Source organism: Myotis brandtii, unplaced genomic scaffold, assembly GCF_000412655.1.
Source record: "Myotis brandtii unplaced genomic scaffold, ASM41265v1 scaffold317, whole genome shotgun sequence".
Classification (NCBI taxonomy): Eukaryota; Metazoa; Chordata; class Mammalia; order Chiroptera; family Vespertilionidae; genus Myotis; species Myotis brandtii.
In genome coordinates, this window is record NW_005362155.1 from 885,974 (window position 1) to 907,520 (window position 21,547).

At 57.7% G+C, this 21,547-nt stretch overlaps 1 protein-coding gene across 1 annotated transcript in view; it reads right to left on the reverse strand.

The window, feature by feature from the left end:
* Positions 1 to 21,547, reverse strand: part of KIAA0556 (KIAA0556 ortholog) — a 213,244-nt gene that overhangs the window by 25,643 nt on the left and 166,054 nt on the right. Inside the window, exons 16-18 of the mRNA XM_014542952.1 lie at positions 7,704 to 8,574; positions 903 to 1,628; positions 3 to 155 (exon numbers count right to left, since the gene is read on the reverse strand). Coding sequence (XP_014398438.1) covers positions 3 to 155; positions 903 to 1,628; positions 7,704 to 8,574 — 1,750 coding nt within the window. The remainder of the gene's footprint in view (positions 1 to 2; positions 156 to 902; positions 1,629 to 7,703; positions 8,575 to 21,547) is intronic.

The window sequence follows — 21,547 nt, forward strand, 5'->3', positions numbered from 1 at the left end:
GCTGTCCGCGGTGCTGGGCCTCTGCAGGGCCTCCTCGCACGGCAGGCTGCACGGGCCCTCCGTGTCCACGTCAAACGTCTCATCCGAGCGGAATATGGCCTCGAGAATGTCGTCGTCAGTTGTGAATAAGATTGTGTCTCCAAAGTGCTCTGGGGCTGAAGGGGTTACCAGGAAGACAAGGGTCAACTCTCCCAAATCCCACTGAGCTGTGGGTCAGGGCCCAGACCCATCAGCTCTGCCATAAACCCCGAGCCACGGACAGTTCTCCATCTGTGCAGGGACGTGGATTCTTCACGTCGGCAAATGGATCCGCGTACCTGAGCACCACACAGGCCACAGATCTAACAAGGGACCTATGTGAGGAGAATCACTGAGATGGGCCTGAAACACGCGTGGGTGGGCACCAGAGCAGATGCTGTGGGTGCTCACAGATCCCCACTGACCCCCGGCGAGGAGGGCTGGAGCCCTGCTGGAAGGGCATGGGTGTTAGGCCCCTAGTGGGGAGCCTGCAGGGCTCCAACCCCCAGCGCTCTGCCTCAGGCAGGACAGACCTGCAGTTCATGCTCCGGGCTGCCCTCGGTCAGGCTGCGTTGGCTTCCCCTGACACTACTTGCTCAGCTCCCCCTCCATGTCCTGCACCCCTCCCCGCACTGGGTTCTCCTGAGAGTGCTCCCTCAGTCAGCGCCTCCCAGGAGGGTCCCCCTTTCGGGCTCAGGCCCGTCCCCAGCCGAGGAGTTTAATGAGGTCAGTGCTCACATACCCACGCTGCAAAGGCGGCGAGCAGGCCAGGCCTACGAGGGGAGAGACCCATCGCCGCTGGCAGCCTGTGGGTTTGGTTTTCCCTCGGAGCCTCAGCGAGCAGCGGGTAGGGCTTCGGGAACATCCTTACAGACATACTGTACCTCCCGTCAGGGTTCCGGAGGCCTTGGCGATTTCTCCGTTAAAGATGCACTGCGCGTCTAACAGGATCTCGACGTCCCTCACACCGCGGAAGGAATGGATCCGCGACTTGTTGTAATTCCAAATCCTGACCAGGGCGACGTGGCAAGGGTGCGAGAAGTCGATGGAGATGGAGTGGGACTTGCCCGGCGTGAAGGGGGCCAGCCAGACGTGCATGTCGTCCTGGGTCCTGTTCACCCCGTCGACGAGGTTGCCGACCACCCGGGGGTCCTTCCCATAGGCTGGTAGAATGTTGATGTCGGGGGGGTCCGCTTGGATGCTGGCGATCTGCACGGGCTCTCCCTTGGAGCTGAATATTTCTATTCCGTTCAGGCCCACGTAGTGCCTGTCCCCCCACGTGGACTTGATGTCAATGACCAAGTGCCGCCCGTAGGGCAAGACGGGGATTCTAAAGTCGCTGGGGTCGCCTGCGTCTCTGCAGTCGTCCGGCCCAGCCCGGGGCTCCGGCTCCGGCTGCTCCCTGCCAGGGGCTGGCTGGGCGCCCTGCCGGCCGCTCCTCTGCTGCTGCAGGAACTCATCCAGGATGTCCCCCTGCACTTCCATGTTGGAGATGCGGCCCCGGTGGGAGCGGTCAAAGGCGCTGAGGGAGCTCCAGGACTCGTGCAGCGTGTGCTCCTGCTCGCTGCGCCACTGGGGCCGTGGTGGCGGCCTGGTGCACCAGGCTTCTCCTGAAGAAAGGGCACAGGAGGGGGGAAGCCCATTAGTGACAGGTGTGGAAGTGGGACCCTTAGTGTCTCATCCAGTGGCTCTCGGTTGGGTGGAGCCGCCCTCAGGGGAACATTCTAGAAAGCGGTGAGGCTGCTGTTGGCTGTCTCAATGCCCACTGACCCTCCTGGCATGGCCGGTGGGCAGGGCTGTTAACACCCGCACTGCACTGGACGGTCTGGGCACAGAGCACGGTTTCCTGTCACACACATTCAGGCTGATAGAAAATTGTTTCCGGTTCTCAAGTCTGGAACCTACCTGTTTTACAAAAAGCAAAGTATTGTTCAATCTTCACTGAATTTTCTAAGCATGCAACCTCAAGCACATCAAGGGAGGCCTGTATGGCTGTGTTGGAGCCTTTGCTGGAAGTTTTCCTACTTCAGAGCCTCACACAACCAGAGCGAAGCCGCTGCCTGTGGCCTCAGAGTCAGCCACCCAGGAGCCTGCGCCTCGGGCTACCAGTCACGTGACTTGCACGGAGTTTTCAAACTGCTTAGTGACAGGCAAAGGGCTGGGAAAAGAAGGTAAAAGGAAAAGAGCCAGCTGTGCCATTTTAAATGACGCCCATCCTAGTGTGGGCAGCTTGCACCGACGTGCTAGTATGATCTTTCGGGGTGGGAGTAGGAAGGGCTTTTATTTTCTTCCTTGTCACCTTATCTTCTGAGTTCCCTACATGTATTATTTTTATAATCAGAAAAACGCTGAAACAACCCAGGTGCATTGCACGGCGCGGACTTTACTTCCACACACGGCCTAACTGGCTCCAGGAGCCGCAGCCATGCCCAGGGCTGGTGTCTGAAGGCCCCGCTCCCCTCGCAGAATCTAAGAGCCCGAGTGCACATGGAGCAGGGGCCATCCTCGGGGCCATGCCATGGCTAAGTGCCACCTAAGGGTGTCATTCTGGAAAAAACAGCAGCTGGCACTGACATTCTGCTTTTTCTCCTTTCTTTTGGTGCCGTGCCCTGCACTCCATTTTCTGCCTGTCTCCTAGGGGGCCTGGCCCCATCAATTACCGCTTCTCTCCAGAATCTTCAATCACTCCTTCCCCACCACTGCCCTCTCAGCCTGCAGACAAGCGTAAATCTCCGCCCTGAAGGCAGAGGGAGGCCTGGGATCTGCGCTCCCTCCGCCCACTGCAGTGGCTGCGCCCATCCCCACCTCCCATTCCCTGCGGCCTGCTTTCTCTGACCAGTTACTGTTTTGCTGCCTCAAACTCCTCTTCCCCTTCTCTAGGAACAGCACCCTGACTTTCCCCTGGGGACCCCCCACCTGCAGGCCATTCGGATCAAGCAAATGTGGACAGCATCCTTGCAAGCTGGGCTCATGAAAGGAACCCAGGAGAGAGGGGCTCTCCGTGAACTGGAGCTGCTGAGCGTGGACGGAGCGGCGCTGCCTGTGGCCACCTTGCTGCCTGTGGGGGACCGACCTGAGAAGGAAGCAGGGCGATGAGAGGCTCCTGGTGGCATCACTGGGGCCCTTGGGCCCAGCTGTGTCAGAGGTCGCATGCCTGGTGGCTTTCCATCCCTCCATCCATGAATCCCACAGCCCTCCACTGCAGCAGCGCCCTCCGGGTTCACAGGGACCCCACGCACGCAGTCTTCTCTCAGTGCTCGCTCCAGACTGCTGTCCGAGGCCACGCTCCCCTCGGGCTCAGGAGACACTGCTGCCAGGTTCTCCACGTTCCACCCGCAGCTCCTCCCTCCTCCCCAGTCCCCACGTCTGGCCCTGGCTCCCACGCAGGCACTGCCCAGTGTCACATTGGCACCGCCCCCCCGCCCCAGGCACCACCGTCCAAGGCCCCTCGGGGGGTCCAGACATGTCCACACTGTCACTTCAGACTCCATGTGCCTAAATGGCGTTTGTCACCATCCCCTCTGAGTGCCATTATCTCTGCCACGCTGGGAACAAGGAAAATCAAAGAAAATCCAACTCCTCACCACGCCCCAGAGCCCCAAGTTGGCCCCACTAACTTCCCCAACCGCACTCCCACCCTCTCCCACGCCCTCCTGCTCCAGCCACGTGGCCCTCCTCCCTGTGACACGCCAGGTCGCGTCTCGTCTCAGAGCCTTTGTCCTTGCTGTGCCCTCTGCCAGGAATGCTCTCTTCTCAGATCCCCAGGCAGCTGGCTCCTCTCGTCACCTTCCTCGTGGAGAGGCCTGCTCTGCCCTGCTCCCTGCTGCGTCCCAGTGCCTGGCACAGAACCTGGCACGAGGAAGTGCTCAGTAATGTTTGCCAGCAAAGGGATGGACAGCTGGCATCACCATTACACCCGTGTTCAGACCTGGAGGCTGAGGGACTCCCTCTCCACCTGCCAGTTCTCCTGCACCTGTCCTCGCCCCGCCTTCCCATCTGCCATTAAAAAAGACCCAGGAGTTTCCTCCACCCTTTCCCAGGCGTGAGGCTTAACACCTGCAGAAGGGACTCCCATATGGATCATCGGTGCTCCGCTAACTGTGATTTGATTTCCACGGGCTGGAATGAATGGCCTGGGGCAGTCTGCAAGGGCACTGAGGAGACAGCACCCATGTCCTGTGTCAGGGCCTCGCCTGTGTGTCTGCCTGGGTGAGAAGAAAGGCAGGGCTCTGCTCTCACCCCACATCTGCTTTCTGACCTCTGCTCCCCAAGAGGTACCCTGGGTTTTAAAAGCAGAGAGGTATAGACGCTCTGCTAGACCTCGCAGATGGGACCACCGCTGAGGGCCGGTTCCCCTCTCTGCAGGAGAACACTACTCACGAGTCCCTGGGGTCAGGGAGCTGCTAGGGTCAGTGTGTGGTCCTTGGTCAACCCCACCTGCAAGTCTGAAGGGCAACAGAAAGCTGCTGCTTCGTGAGTCTGTAGTCAACACAGTCTGGGAGGGACCACCGATATGAGAAGACGGGACTGAAGATGCAAAACTATTCCTTGGTTGAGACTAACATGAGCTACAGAGTTCTGCACTTGAGTTTATAAAAATCAATGGCACCACCATGAGGCGTATGCTAATTGCTACTAAAACAGGAAATGAGAAAGTACATAGTGAGATATAACAGAGCCATGTTTATTCTCAGTGAACTGCCCTCCAGTTGTAGCTGATGAACAAGGAGTGGACACCTGACCCGAGTCGGCCAATCAACTTCTCCCCTGAGACTATGGAGCTGGCTGCTGGCGACAGAGCCAGAACACTGAGTCACCTAGGGCTGCCAGGCCATTTCCTGCTGTGTGCACAAAGGCAGAGAAAGCCGACCCTGAGGGAGGGTGAGGGAAAGGGCCAGCGGGAAGCAGAGGTAGGGCCTGGACAGACAGGGAGAAGCTTCCTTGGTGCTGGCCAGTGTCCTGGCTCCTCTTCCCAATCCCATGCGGTGAGCAGCTACACTCCCTGCCTCTGGGGGTCTAGGAGCGCCTCAAGCATTCGCCAAATAACACCCCCTTTACTGCTCAAACTGGGCTGACGAGATTTCATTCACCTGTAGCCAACTGACCCCTGATAACGACACTTCCGAAATGCAGATGTCATGACAGTGAGATGCTCTGTGGCACAAAAGAATCTCCAGGCTGTTTATGGAGCCAATTCCAGGCCCAGGGAGGAGTCTGGCAGTCATGCATCCTCGCAGCACCTACGGAGCTGGGCCTGCACCTTTCCTGAGGGCATGGCATGGGCTTTGGCTCTATGTAATGGGCAATTTAAGATTTCAAAGCGACTTTCCTTTTTAGCACGACTGGTTTAACAAGCATTAAATCTGAAGGGCTCAGTTCTTAATGTGTCACTGAGCCAACCAGTGAAATGCCTGGAAAGAAATTAAAGGGAGACAAAGTCTTCCAAACGTGGACACATTAGAATAACTCCCAGAGGCTCTGTGGGTCTGTTTACCAGGGAGGCTCGGAACTGCCTGGCTCCGCCGGGCGGGGGCTGATGATGGCTGCGGAAACAGGGCACGTGGGGTAGTGATTCAAGCACGGATGCTGGAGCAGGACACGGGTTCAAATTCTGCTCTGCCCTTACTGGCTGTGTGACCTGAAGAAAGATGCTTAAAGCTCCTATCTCCTTTAGCTGTAAAAGGGGCTGGCAGGAGGGTGCCTGGTTGAGAGCATGGCGCACTGCAGCCTGTGCGTAGCCACGCAGCCATCCCACACTCGGAGGACCCACCTTGAGCAGACACCTGGGCCTGAGATCCCATCACAGATAAGACAGTGTCTGCTCTCAAAGAGCTCCCTGGCTCTCCTCTCCTCTCCCACTCCGCTGGCCCCGACACCCAGCACTGGGTAAGTTGGCTGGGAGCCTCGCAGGAAGACATGCAAGTCTTACGGACTTGCTCCGTGTCCTAAGCAACATGTCAGGGTCTGAAGGAGGCCCAAACTCATCACATTTCTAAGTGTAGGCCTTCGGGCTCTGTCTGCTAGCCAACGATGGAGTAGAGGCTGACGTGACTCACTAAAACATATATACAGGTGACCTTGAACACCACTTTGAACTGCGTGGGTCCACTTACATGTGATTTTTTTCAGTAAATACGTACAGTACTTATTTCAGTAAATGTACTTTCTCTTCCTTATAATTTTCTTAATAACAGTTTCTTTTCTCTGGCTTACTTTATTGTAAGAATATCTACATAATACATATAACATAAAAATATGGGTTCATCGCCTGCTTGTTATTGAGAAGGCTTCCAGTCAACAGTAGCCGACAGTAGTTAAGTTTTGGGGGAATCAAAAGTTATATGTGGATTTTCGACTGCACAAGGGGTCAGCACCCCGACCCCCCGAGTGGTTCAAGGGGCAACTGTACATTGGTTTCACCTACAGATACACCATGAGGTAGAGTCAGAGAGTGCAGGCAGTGCCAACGCCTCGATGGTGGTGACGATAAAGAGCAGCAGCTAGCATCTCCTGGTGCGCTTGTGTGCCAGGCACTGTGCCAGGCACTGCACATGGGTGATCTCATCTGATCCCCAGCACCCATGAGATGGGTATTACTGGCAGCATTTTACAGATGAGGAAACTGAGGCTCCAGGCTTACGCACCATGTGGGTTGGTGTATTCCTATACAATGTGGAGTGGGGTTAAATTCAGAGGACTAGGGGTGAGCCCTGCCTTGGTAGGTCCGAGTGCTTTGTGGACAATAAAGGACCGACAAGCTAATGTTGAAAAAAATGGCCGCCACTTGTGGAGCACTTGCCACGGGCCAGGCTCTGTTACTATTGCGAAGCCATCGTCTTACTCCTCACAGCACTGGGAGGGGGTGCTCATCCCCATTTTATAGACAAAGCTGCTGAGGCTCAGTGTGCAAGGGCCTGCTCTGTAAGTCCCAGATCTACATGTAGCGGAGTTTAAATTCAAATGTTTTGACATCTTGTTGCTATGCTACATTCCCAACAGCCAAATCTGAGTGGAAATATTCAGAAGTCCAGCCCTTTCACAGCCTTAGAGATGATCTACCGCAAAGTTCACAGAGCAGCAGATAAGTCACCAATGGTGAAAATTAGAATAGTCTGATATATTTCTGATTTCTCTTAATAAAAGGAAAAGAGATCTGGCACATTGGCCTTGCAATACTGAAAGCCAGAAAGAGCCTGAGTGAAGCAGCAGCTGCCCCCTTTAGTTGGGCTTGTGCACTCCAGTTAGCCACAGTCCTCACCACTCCCTAATGTCCTTCCAAAATCCAGGCAAGTGTCAATTGCTATTTATCATCATACTTGCGTTATTTTCCTAACAGTACAGTTAAGAATAAAGTGAAGTAATTAGAGACCAATGTCTATCAGAGGTAGAATAACCAGGTCTAGGTTGGAAAAGTCATGTATTGAAAGAAAAATGAGCAAAGGGACGTATCTTGGTGGCAATGACAAATATATCTACGAGTTTAACAGGCAAAGTATGTCTTGCCCATTTCACTCATTGCTGCCTCCCGTGTGGCTCCTGAGACAGTAGATTTGTGAGCCCTGGTTAAGAAGAACCCCTCGCTTTGCAGATGAGGAAACTGAGGCTCGGGGAGTTGAGTGGCTGGTGCCAGTCGGCAGCCTCCTGCAGGGATGATGAGCCCCAGTCAGACTGCTCCCTGAGCTTACCTCTGCCGGCTGGTTGCCCATCACCGTGACTGCTGCTGAGGGCATCCTTCCGGGCCCTCCTCCCACTAGCGGGGCGCTCCCTGTTGGAGGGCTGCTCAAAGATGTCAAAGTCATCCCTGCAGACGTTGGGGGTCACCCTCGGGGCTCGGTCCTCTGAGATGGCATTCCGGCTGCTGGCCCGCCCTGGCTCGCGCCTGGGGCCTTCATCCCCGGCCTCCACAGGACCCTCCCTGAAGACGTCCTCGTCCTCCGGCACAAGCCCGTCCGTCCCATCGGGTGGCTTCTCAGGGCACAGCCAGAGGGGTTTGGGCTTCCCGCCTCCCTGCCTCCTGCCTTTCCCTGTGCAAGAGGGTTGTAGCCAGGCGGGGGTTTTCCCTGGTGCAGAGACCTTCCTGCCTGGGAGGTTTTCCAGCTGCAGAGTCTGTGAGAGCTCCTGGCCCAGCGGAGGGCACTCCACTGGGGGCCTGGGGGCAGGGGCACGCTCGCCCCCCACGGAGGTTGGGGCTGCTGACGAGCTGACATCGTCCTCTAACTTGGACAAACTGTCTTTTATGCAACCAGGAGAATTCATGCTTTCACCAAATAAAGTTCCTGGTGAAGAAACCGCCACATCCCCTGCTACTCGGGCTGGCTGTGAGCAAGTGGCACTGAGCTCCTCGTCCCCAGCGGTGCCGGCCATCCTCTGGGCACCTCTGCCTTCTTCCGAGGGGGCATTAGAGCCATTCTCCACCCCCTCAATCTGCTCATTTTTCAGGCCGACTGGGATGCTCTGGTTGGCCGGGGCCTCCCCACCTCCTTTGTCTAACTGGCCATCAAAGATGAGGCTTTTGTTGACATAAAGCTTCACGTTCTTCGCACCAACGTCAAGATCCTGGAAACACAAAATTTAACAAAACAGAGATGCGTGGTGTCAGACTGATGTCTCAAATTTTAAAGCAGAAGATGAAGAGAAATTGAATGCTGGAAACACGGGCTTTGTGAAACCACAGCACTGGGATGTTAAACAAGGCTCAGTCCCCTTCCTGCGTGAAGCTTACACTATAAATCAAAGGACCTTCACAAAGAGGTGCTTGATGGGCTCTGTCATTGTACCTCCCGCTGGGACATCTGTAACTGCCTGCTAATTAGTCTCCCTGCTTCCTGTCCTGCTGCTCCAACCTCCACCTCCTGTTGCCAGGGAGGTAGTTTCCTGCCAGAGCAGATCTGGCTGTCACCCGCCTGGTGAAACCCTCGGTCTTCACTGCGGAAGGCGGCTTCGCTCCAGTACATCCTGGGCCTCCCCGCAGGAAAGCCTGCCGCGCACAGCCAAGGCACACCTGGCTCAGTGGGGTCCTGAGAGCAGTGCCGAGATAAGGACTCCAGTGCGGGCTGCTTACTTGGTAAGGTGCTCCCAAGAGTCAGGGCCCGAGAAAACCCCCAAAGGCACTTGAGCTGGTCACTGCTGTGGGCGATTGGGCTCTATTCCACTGGGGACCTCCGAGGAACCCACAGAAGGCACCTGTGTTCCTCCAAAGGCGGAGGCCGGGTTATCTACTGACTCCCTTCCCTGCTGCTGAAGGTTGCCTTGGGCACTGTGGCTTGGGAAGTCCCTCCCCTCCTCCCCCTGCAGAAAGGCAGAGCCTGGAAGCACCGAGGCTGTGCGTCAGCCTGCCCGGCTGTCCCACCTGGGCTGCTCCACCTCGGCTGCCCCACCTGGGCTGCTGTTCCTCCAAAGGCGGAGGCCGGGTTATCTACTGACTCCCTTCCCTGCTGCTGAAGGTTGCCTTGGGCACTGTGGCTTGGGAAGTCCCTCCCCTCCTCCCCCTGCAGAAAGGCAGAGCCTGGAAGCACCGAGGCTGTGCGTCAGCCTGCCCGGCTGTCCCACCTGGGCTGCTCCACCTCGGCTGCCCCACCTGGGCTGCTCCACCTCGGCTGCCCCACCTGGGCTGCTCCACCTCGGCTGCCCCACCTGAGCTGCTCCACCTGGGCTGTCTCCCCTGGGCGGCCCCACCTGAGCTGCCCCACCTGAGCTGCTCCACCTGGGCTGTCTCCCCTGGGCGGCCCCACCTGAGCTGCCCCACCTGAGCTGCTCCACCTGGGCTGTCTCCCCTGGGCGGCCCCACCTGAGCTGCCCCACCTGAGCTGCTCCACCTGGGCTGTCTCCCCTGGGCGGCCCCACCTGAGCTGCCCCACCTGAGCTGCTCCACCTGGGCTGTCTCCCCTGGGCGGCCCCACCTGAGCTGCCCCACCTGAGCTGCTCCACCTGGGCTGTCTCCCCTGGGCGGCCCCACCTGAGCTGCCCCACCTGAGCTGCTCCACCTGGGCTGTCTCCCCTGGGCGGCCCCACCTGAGCTGCCCCACCTGAGCTGCTCCACCTGGGCTGTCTCCCCTGGGCGGCCCCACCTGAGCTGCCCCACCTGAGCTGCTCCACCTGGGCTGTCTCCCCTGGGCGGCCCCACCTGAGCTGCCCCACCTGAGCTGCTCCACCTGGGCTGTCTCCCCTGGGCGGCCCCACCTGAGCTGCCCCACCTGAGCTGCTCCACCTGGGCTGTCTCCCCTGGGCGGCCCCACCTGAGCTGCCCCACCTGAGCTGCTCCACCTGGGCTGTCTCCCCTGGGCGGCCCCACCTGAGCTGCCCCACCTGAGCTGCTCCACCTGGGCTGTCTCCCCTGGGCGGCCCCACCTGAGCTGCCCCACCTGAGCTGCTCCACCTGGGCTGTCTCCCCTGGGCGGCCCCACCTGAGCTGCCCCACCTGAGCTGCTCCACCTGGGCTGTCTCCCCTGGGCGGCCCCACCTGAGCTGCCCCACCTGAGCTGCTCCACCTGGGCTGTCTCCCCTGGGCGGCCCCACCTGAGCTGCCCCACCTGAGCTGCTCCACCTGGGCTGTCTCCCCTGGGCGGCCCCACCTGAGCTGCCCCACCTGAGCTGCTCCACCTGGGCTGTCTCCCCTGGGCGGCCCCACCTGAGCTGCCCCACCTGAGCTGCTCCACCTGGGCTGTCTCCCCTGGGCGGCCCCACCTGAGCTGCCCCACCTGAGCTGCTCCACCTGGGCTGTCTCCCCTGGGCGGCCCCACCTGAGCTGCCCCACCTGAGCTGCTCCACCTGGGCTGTCTCCCCTGGGCGGCCCCACCTGAGCTGCCCCACCTGAGCTGCTCCACCTGGGCTGTCTCCCCTGGGCGGCCCCACCTGAGCTGCCCCACCTGAGCTGCTCCACCTGGGCTGTCTCCCCTGGGCGGCCCCACCTGAGCTGCCCCACCTGAGCTGCTCCACCTGGGCTGTCTCCCCTGGGCGGCCCCACCTGAGCTGCCCCACCTGAGCTGCTCCACCTGGGCTGTCTCCCCTGGGCGGCCCCACCTGAGCTGCCCCACCTGAGCTGCTCCACCTGGGCTGTCTCCCCTGGGCGGCCCCACCTGAGCTGCCCCACCTGAGCTGCTCCACCTGGGCTGTCTCCCCTGGGCGGCCCCACCTGAGCTGCCCCACCTGAGCTGCTCCACCTGGGCTGTCTCCCCTGGGCGGCCCCACCTGAGCTGCCCCACCTGAGCTGCTCCACCTGGGCTGTCTCCCCTGGGCGGCCCCACCTGAGCTGCCCCACCTGAGCTGCTCCACCTGGGCTGTCTCCCCTGGGCGGCCCCACCTGAGCTGCCCCACCTGAGCTGCTCCACCTGGGCTGTCTCCCCTGGGCGGCCCCACCTGAGCTGCCCCACCTGAGCTGCTCCACCTGGGCTGCTCCACCTGGGCTGTCCCACCTGAGCTGCCCCACCTGGCTGTCTCCCCTGAGCTGCCCCACCTGGGCTGCCCCACCTGGGCTGTCCCACAGGAGCTGTCCCACCTGAGCTGTGCTGGAGGAGAGTCCAGGGGATGTGGTGTGGGCGCTGCATGTGTAACAGGTTCTTCTGATGATTCCTTTGCACAGGAATGTGGAGACCCTCAGGCCAGTGGGATGAACTCTAACCCCCTCAGCATATGACAGAAGGGTCCCTGGCTAGGCTTCCTGTCTCCTTCTTCTCCCCAGCACTTCTTTGTTCATGCTGAGAATGAAACCACACCTCTGCCTGCTACTGCCCTGCCATCTGTCCATTCCCCTTCTCATCAAAACATTTCTCAAAAACTGCTTGACTAAGGAATATAACACATACTCACACAGAAAACAGTACCTTTTTAAAGTGTACAACTTGATAAGTTTTAACACATGCATATACCCATAAATCAATTTCCAATCAAAATAATGAGCACATTACCCCCAAAAGTTTCCTTGTACCCTGGGTAACCCCCCAACCCCTCCCCAGCCAACCACCGTCAGCTTTCTGATATATCAGTTTGCATTTCCTTTTTAAATAAAAGGAATCACACACTATGTACTCTTCTTGGCCTAGCTTCTTTCTTTCAGCATAATTACTTGAAGATTCATCCATGTTGTATGAATTAATAGCTTTATTCTTTTTCTTGCTGAGGTACTTCATTGTCGGAGTGCCCCACCATTTTTTTGCCTTTACAGCAGACCCTTCGAGTCACTTCCCGGCTGCTCCTCCCCGCTCCCCACCCCACCCGTGGCCCGGCCCCGCTGCAGTAGGGCCTTTGCCTCCATCTCTGCCCGAACCCACCTTGCCAAGGGCACCAGTACCTGGGTGGAAACTTCCTGTGTGTCTGGGACGGTTTGGATTTACTCCGCTGTCCTGGCCCAATCATTCACAGGCCCTCTTTTCACTCTCAGAGTGTCCTGGTTTGGACGGTCAGTTTTAGGGCCAGCAGGTGCCAGATCCACCGGGAGCTCTCAGGCTCAGGCCGACAGCTGTCAGCAGCACCTGTGCCGTCGCCGCTCCTCCAACCGAGTGGTCTCCTTCCCCAGCTTGCAGGCCAACCTGGCTGGGGTTCCTCCCGCCTCAGCCTCCCTGCCCAGGCTCCCCTGCTCCCCCCTCAGCCTCCCTGCCCGGGCTCCCCTGCTCCCCCCTCAGCCTCCCTGCCCGGGCTCCCCTGCTCCTCCGTCAGCCTCCCTGCCCGGGCTCCCCTTAGCTGGGCCTCAAGTGGCTGGGGGGTCCTGGGCCTCAGATTCCTGCTCTCTCACTAGGTGGTCTCGTCCAGACCCAAGGCCTTAAATACCATCTTTGTGTTGATGACTCGTGATCATTTTCATCTCCAACCCTGACCTCTCCACCAAGCCCCTAGTGACCACGTGACCTCTCTTCTAGGATATCTAACAGGTGTCTCAACCTTAACACGACACCCCACACAGAATCCTCACCTCACTTTCCCAAGCCTAGTCTTCCCCCATCTTAAAAATGGTGGCCCCATTCAGTCAGTTGCCCACAGCCCAGGAGTCCTCTCTGACCCCTCCTGCTCACTCACTCACATGGCCAGGGGCCAGGGTCCCATGGCTCTAACCTCCACACCCCTCCAAACCTGACCTCTGCTCCCTGAGTGTGCTGCCTCCCTGCCAGGCCACCATCTCTCCAAGAGGTTCTACCATAACCTGCCAGCGGGCCCCCCTGCTTCCACTCCGCTCCATCACCGCGATCCCACCCCAGGCACACGCTTCCTTCTCTACACAGCAGCCGGTCTTTCTTTCTAAAACAACTTATCAGGTCATGGCGCTCCCTGCTTAAAGCCCCTAGTGATTTCGTACTACACATGAGCTCCACCCCCTTCAGTGGCCAGTAAGGCCTTCCGATCTGGCCCCTGCTGACCCCTCTGACCCGACCCCTGTCACTCTCCCCCCACTCCCAACACACTGATCTGGTTGCTGCTCCCTGATCCGGCCAACTCATTCCCACCCCAGGAAGGAGCCCTTGCCCGGAATGCTCTTCCCAGAGCCCTGCAAAGCTGGCTCCCTGTCCTCAGAGACCTTCCCTGCCCTCCGGCCCTCTCTATCTCAGCATCCTGCTCTATTTCCTTCCAGTCTCTGAAATGGTCTTATTGCCTTTTTACGTTATTTACTGTCTCCTCTGCTCAAAGTTAACCTCCAAGACACCAGGGGCCCATCTTGTCCAAGGCCCAGCAGGCACCCGGCACACAGTAGGTTCTCAACAAGGACAGAGAACAAACACAGAGAGGCAGCGTGCTCTCGAACAATGACCTGAAAACAGCCTGCAGAGACGTGGTCACCGCTGGCGTCACTCCCGGCCATTCTCCATCTGCTCTTGGGAGATGGGAGCTGAGAGCCAACAGGTGCCCATCTACATCACCCAGCCGCCCTGAGGGGAGGTGGGCAAGCTCTCACACCGGGCAGCGCCGTGGAGGCTTCAGGGTGAGGTGGAGTGAGACCCATCCAGCCTGTGCCGCACAGGTCTGGCTTCGACCCCCTGCTGCAGGACAGCAGCTGCTCTTTGCCGACTGTCAAAAGTCGCGATTCTCAGAGCACTGCTTCCGCCTTGATGTGGATGTGCTCTCTGCCTACAGAGGCACAGAGCAGGCGCGTGATGGGAATTAATCGGGGAACAGCTATCGGAGAAGGACAGCACGGGCAGCTCTCAATGACTAGTTCTGCAAAATTACCGCATGGAAACATCTGGCAAGACAGAAACACTCGTTTAGAAAGGAGCTGGGTGGAGGGAGGCCTTCCATCCAGCACAGGCATGAGGTGGGCAGCCTGGCTTTCATAACGGAGTCTGGCTTCCAAATGGGCTTGTGTCCGTTCATGAACCATCTGGAGCACCATCTGACCTCCAGCGCCTGCTGCTTGGCTCCCGCCAGGAAGTGTGGCTGAGAAGGGACTGGGAGGGAAGCAGGCCTGGGCAGGGGTGCAACCTCCCATGCCCACAGGGCCAGGCAGGTAGGCGGGAGGTGAGCTAGGGAGGAACCAGAGGAAGTGTGTGTCGTGGGAAGCTGGGAGGCTCGTGTCCGGCCTGATGCTGCTCATCTCCGCAGTTTCCAATGTTCTGCAGGCCTAACGAGCCATCGCGGAGGGTGGGTTTGGCCTGAGTGGGATCCTAGGAGGGGAACAGGTAGTGGTCACTTCCCTGGTGCCACCAGGTGGAAAAAAAGAAAAGGCTGTCCTGTCCCACAGTCCTCAGAACCACTGCACACGGGGGCATAGGCCCGTCTTACAGAGGGCGACTCTGAGGCTCGCCCTCCCTGAGGTCACACTGCCGGCCTGAGGCCACTCTGGCTGGCACACCCGAGGTCTCGAGGTCTCGCTGCTGCCTCCCTGAGGTCATGCTGGGCCTGGAGGGGCCTCAGGGTGGCCACCGGCAGGATCACCTGCACCCAGGGGGACAGCCCACTTATCCTTTTTAATCATTCCCTGGGGACCAGCTCTCGGACCCACACCCTGGCTCCCTCAGGCCACGAGGCCATCGCTGTGGACACGGGGTGGGAGTGTACATGCTGTGTCTTTCCAGGCCTTCCCTCCATCTTCATGTATGTGCTGACGGAACTGTCATCTCACCCCCCGGGCGGGGCTAGAAGCATGGACAGGTGCGTGCATGTACCGTGGAGAGCCAGGGCGGAGGGCGTGGCAGGTCCGCACCCGCGGCCCCGCAGTAAAGCTCTGTACTGGGAATGTCTTTGGAAATGGAGGAGGGGGAATTCTCTTGCTCCTAAAGAACCAGCCTGCTTCCTGCTTTCCAGTAACCAGGACTCAGTCCCGACATGCATGCGTGTGCATGTATGCACGTGTGTGCGCACGTGTGTGTGTGTGTGTGTGTGTGTGTCCTTGTTTCCTTGGCACTGAGAGTTCCTTCTTGCTTAATGAGCGCTGTTGTTATGCCTTTGTTGACGCTGCCTCGGAGTCCTTTTGTAGCGGATTTTCTAAAGGCCATTGTGGCGCGGGGAAACGGGAGCATCCTCCTGGCCCGTCCTGCCGCACCCTTCCCTGCAGTTGGCCAGAACAGCCATGTGGGACAGTAGGGCAGTTTCAATACAACAACTGAATATTATTTTGCTCTAAGACATTTACCGACGGTCAGGCCACTCTCCTCCCTGGCCCAGTGTCAGTGAGCACACGTGCTGCTCAGCAAAGACCGATGGGCGCAGTTCCACGGCCACAGCAACCCAAGCGAGGTGTGCACTCTGTACTCACCAGGTCCTCCTTCCCTGCTCCGAGGGCGAACACCTGCCGGACACACGGCTGACAGATCCCAAAGAAAACCACTTGCAGCAAAGCACTGGCCGGGCCTGACTGCCCGCCAGGGAATGTCCATTAAAGCAAGCCCGTCACGTGCGGCTCCACCTCGGGGGGTCACGCACAGCCTCGGGGCCATCCAGGCGCCCCGCACTCCGGCTCTGTCACAGGCTGGACCCTACTGGCCGCTCACAGGGAGGACACGAGCTGCTGGCCTTCACTGCTCTGTGCCCAGAAGTGCTGGCTCCGGAACAGGAGGACCTGGTGTGGGGGGCTGCCTGGGAGGGTCTTACCCTGCCCATGGATTTATCAGGACCTGGGGGACTCTGGGGAGTGAGCTGCTGCCCAGAGAGCCACCCTCAGGCCTCGGGACCCGGCTCCTCCTGGCCTCTCGCTCCTTCCTCATGCTGAGTCAAGGGTCTCCTCTGGGCTCTGAGTTGGGCTGGCAACCTAGGTCTCTGCACCTGTCACCCGGCGAGTGTGCACACACCCAAGCCTGTCTCCACTTGGATGAAGACCCGCCAGGATGAGGGGCAGGCCTATTCCTATCCACACTGAGGACTTGCTCTGGGACTAAACTTGATCCATCCCAGAGCATCTGAACTGGGATGTTGTTTATGGGGAAAGACCTCAATGACCTTTACATGTCCCCTGGGAGAAAGACCAATGAAAACCATCCTGTGTGATACAGAAGCCTGAAGAAGATGGGGGAGACACTGGGACACCTGACAACTACCTGTAAGCTACTTCCTGCTGGGCTCGGGCCAGCCACTGGGAGGTCCCAGCCCCACATCACAGACTCAGGGTAGGGCCTGGGATGGGGCCGAAGGGCCTGGGTCACCAACTGAAAGCCCAACGGTTGAATCTACACTGGTTTGGCCCACAGAGCAGTTAAAGACGTCAGAACTAGTTGGTAATATCCAAAAAGTGAGTCCTTTCACAGAACAATGTGCCCTTCTAGCCTCTCTTGGGAATTTTGGCCACCTGGCATCACGAGCCAGTGCCGAAGTGCCGAGTGATGCTGCCCAGGCAGGGCACAGCTCTCCAGTGACCACATCTCTCTCCATGGAAAGGCAGGGCTCTGTGGTCGGTGCCCGACTGCCGGGGCGATGTGAGCAGCAGTGAACCCCTCATCTCTAGAATGGAGCTGATCGCAGTGCCCACCTCAGAGGACACCGTGTGTAATGAATGAGTTGAGCTATGTGAAGGCCTTCGAGCACCGCCTGGCACATATGTGTGCTCAAGAAACGTGAGCTACCATCACTGTCTTATACCCAATCCACTGCCGGGGTGCATGTACCTGCCAAGCCTGGTTGCTCAGGGCTAGCATGGCCAGGAACCCTGCTCCCCCAAAGCCTGGGGCAGCAATCTCCCCAGTTCCCGGTGAAGGCTGGCAGCAGGCACAGGAAGAACCCCATCCACTCTGGGGTGGGGCCTTGAATTACTCTCGCTGCCTTAGGTCAAGACTCCTCTAGATCTGGTCTAAGACCTCAGCATGCAATTCCTGCAATTTCATTCAATCCAACATATACCACATGGCCCTCTCAGGGTCCCCGCCTGTGTGGGATGCAGAAGAAAGCAAGTCCACACTAAGGGACCTGGCCTTGGGGGTGCAGGGGTCCTGGCCCTGAGCAGCCAGGCTTGGCAGGTACACACATCCAGGCAGTGGCTTGGGCACAAGATAGTGATGGTAGCTCATATTTCTTGAGCACATGTTATATGCCAAGCAGTGCTCAAAGGACTTCACATGTCTCAGCTCATTTATTGAGGAGTCTACACTAGTCTGTATAACACGGAGTCACAAACGCAAATGCTTGTGGCACCACAGCCGTGGGGGCGCGGGGACTGTGGTGAGCTTGAGAACCACTGCACCGCGAGCCCAGAGTGGATGCCATGCTTGGAGTGTGGCCAGCTCACCACCAGCCAGTTTTCCAATGTTGTCAGATGTCTCACACGCTGGACAACATGGTGAGGGCCAAACGAGTACATCTCAGGAGAGACAGCCAGGGCACCCCGGAGGTCATCGGAGGCTCAGGAAACAGGCACCCTGAGCCCAGAAGGGTGTGGATGGAGATCCCAGAAGGGCCTGGGGCAGACAGGGTGTGCGGGAGCTTGTGTGTAGAGAGAGTCTTAGCAGAAACTTGGCGCTTCCAAAGGCAGGTGTAACAAGACGGCTGGCACTCCAGGTGCTGGGGTGGCCGGAGAAAAGCACCGCGGAGAGAAGAGTGTGGGGCCGGAGGGAGATGCAGCTGCCTAAGTCCACCGGCTGGAAGAGCCAGAGAGCCAGTGCTGGGCCGTGCGTGCAGGGCCCAGGTGAGCATCACAGGGAGAGCTGACGGGGTGTAAGGACAACTGTGCGCTGCGCCGAGGGGTGACAGGAGCGGTGGGGACGGTGGCTGTGACTCAGCTCCACCTAAGCTCCCAGGTGTGCACATGGCCTGGCGTCGCCAGACCTTCCAGTTTCTCAATAAAAGTAAAAACTCCATGTTGTCACGTAAAGCCTCCCGATGTTTAAATGTTGGCAATTAACGAAAAGGATTTTGGAGACGCCACGTGAGCCGGCTGGAGTCTGAGAGCTGCCGCTGGAGGGCCGGGCTCAGCCTCGGCGTCATGGTTTTCCCAGGGTGCCCGGGAAGCATGTGCTGGCAGGGGACTGCGGCCACCCCAGGCACCCTGCAGCCCTCAGCACACTGACCCCACTGAACTGTACTTTGCTGTCGATCCCCCGTCCCTTCTGCCTGGGAGTGAGCCTGAGGGAGCAGCCCGGGGTCGGACCCGGTCCCAAGCATGGGGACTGATAACTCTGCGGTGGGAGGGAGGCCCTGAGCGTGAGTGGGAGGAGCGGGGAGACACGAGGCCGCTGCCTGCAGTGATGAGTCCCTGCCAGGCGGCAGGCAGAGGGGGAACGAGGAGCTGGGTTTGGAAGGAGACAGGTTTGGACAATGGAAATGACAGAACTTAGGACCGGCAGTGAGGGGCGAGAGGGGAGGAGGATTCAAAGGTGGGAGCCAGGCGCTGCTGCAGATAGCAAAGGAAGTGGAGGCCAGGAGTGGGGGGGGACGGGGCAAGTCCCTCCGGGTGTTTATCCAAACGAAATAAATCACTGTTTTGAAGAGATACCTGCACTCCCATGCTCACTGCAGTGCCATTTACAATAGCCAAGACATGGAAACAGCCCACGTGACGGAGGAATGGATAAAGAAGATGTGACATACAATAAACATGTCTGTGTTTATCTAAATATAGGTGTATACATACATATGTACACATGCACATGTACACAACATGGAATTATTCAGCCACGAAAAGGAGGAAACCCTGCCATCTTCAACAACATGGACATGCAGGCCTTAATGGCTTCATGATTAAGTGGAGTAAGTTACGCCATTTACAACAGCCAAGACATGGAAACAGCCTACGTGACGGAGGAATGGATAAAGAAGATGTGACATGCAATAAACATGTCTATGTTTATCTAAATATAGGTGTATACACACATATGTACACATGTACATGTACACAACATGGAATTATTCAGCTACGAGGAGGAGGAAACCCTGCCATCTGCAACAACATGGACAGGCCTTAATGGCTTCATGATTAAGTGGAGTAAGTTAGACAGAGAAGACAGATACCGCAAGATCCCACTTATATGTGGGATCCGAAAGACAAACACAACGAAAACCACACTCATTGATACAGAAAAAAGATGGGTGGTTGCCAGAGGCAGGGCGTGGGGGGTGGGGGGACAAATGGGTGAAGGTGCTCAAAGGGTACCAACTTCTAGTTGTAAGATACATGAGTCCTGGGGAGGCAGGAGCACACGGTCACTACAGTTAATCACACTGCAGCATGTATTTGAAAGGTGCTGAGAGAGTAGATTTTAAAAGTTCTCATCACAAGAAAAAACATTTTTGTAACTATATGGTGGTGGATGTTAACTAAACTTTTTACGGTAATCATTTTACAATATATACATATATCAAATCACTACACTGTACACCTAAAACCAATATAATGTTATGTGTTAACTGTATCTCAATTAAAATAAATAATAAAATGAAATGCAGTTTTTCAGTAGCCCCATTTCAAGTTCTTATATCACTGCAGAAAATTCTACTGGGCAGCGCAAGCCAGACCACCACGACATGTCACAGAACTATACCACCAGGGAAATTAACATGCATTCCTTCATTCATGCATCTTAAGCTACTTACTGAGCACATTTCTGTGCATAAGATACACCCTGAGTGTCCGTCCTGCCTCACCCGCCGTGTGGCCAGGCGGAGGGGGCATCCGAGGGTGATGCCGTGGTGAAGACGGTGACATGTGCCTGCTTACTGCAGGCTGGTAGCAGGTCACGAGTAGGTTGTTACAAAGGCAAGTGGATGGGTGGTGGGAGCTGCGGGAAGCCCCCTTGGACGGCTATCACATACTATCAAAGGGAGACAGATGTCACTCTGCAGGGGACGCAGTGCTGAGAAAACCAGAGAAAACCCAACAGACCTCAGCTCCCTGCCAAGCTCTGTCGCTTGCCACTCACTAGCTGGGCAAGTCACTTAATCTGGGGAATATAAAAATCTGTGACAAGCCTGTCATCACGTCCTCCTCCTGAACCAAGGCAGACATCACGAATCACTCATGCACCTTGTCCTTGATGAACCAGATCTTTCTTACGACAGGCAGCCATTTCCAAGCAGAGTGGGCAAAAGAGACCCCGTCTCTGCCTGCTGGGACCTCACTGAGCAAGCCCCAGATCTCCGTCTACATGGGGGGGCCTGACAGCATGGACCTTGCAGAATTGCTGGGGTTCACTGAGGTGCTGAGGCATCAGATGTTCACTGCGTGCCTCGCCCCGCGCCAGTCTGCACACGCAGCCCTGGGAGAGGCAGCTTGGCCAGCAAGGACAGCGGTGTGCTGCCTTCCGGCATGGATCCGAGCCTCCCGCCCTCCTTTCCCCTCAGGCCCCTGTCCTCTGGGCCAGCTCTCTCACTGAACCACCGGCCAGCCGAGGGGAAAGGTGCCCATAAAAGTTAGCCTGCGGGCATAAGGCAGTGTATTCTCTAGCACCTTCTTTTTTTATATTCTAAATAAGCTGTGGCTGGATTAGCTCTCCGTTCTCACTTTTCTTCCTTGGATTCCATACACAAAACACTGTATTAACAAGCCATGTTTCCCAGGCTGAGCTGTATTTCCATGAACTCTCATTCTGCCTCCCCTAAAACACACAGTAACAGCGTGCTCCGGAGAATATGACATCAAGCCAACCTCAGCTGTGTTCCTGTGTGCGTTCTGCCCCCGTTCGTTCTGGCAGCAGGTGGGTGGGTGTGCCCGAGGTAGCGGCGCCCCTGCCGGGGACTGCGCCTGCCACACTCCACTGTGCGTGGGATGCCTGCGCCTCTCACCCCTCCAGCCCACAGCTCTGCAAAGCACCCGAACGCCACTCCGATGCCTGCTCCTCTCCTTTATGCTCAGCACACAGGGCGGGCTGAGTGCAGGTTAAAGGGGCAGGCCTTGCCCAAAGGGACCAAGCTTATCTGCTCTGTCATCCAGCACAGAAAATCCGCTTTGCTGGGCCTGAGATACATATTCAGCGACAGGGCTGAGCAAGAGGGCGCGGGCCTGGGCAGCCAGCAGTTTCATTGCCCATTCCAGAAGATGCCGAGGACCACCGGCCAGGAAGCACCCAGTGGACTTGGTGTGAGAGGACACGGACCTAGATGCTAGGTGTGCGCTGGGGCCATGCCGTGCTGGGGCTGCATTTGGGGTCTGGGAAGAGCCCCTAAGCACGTGGGGTTGGGCGGGGGG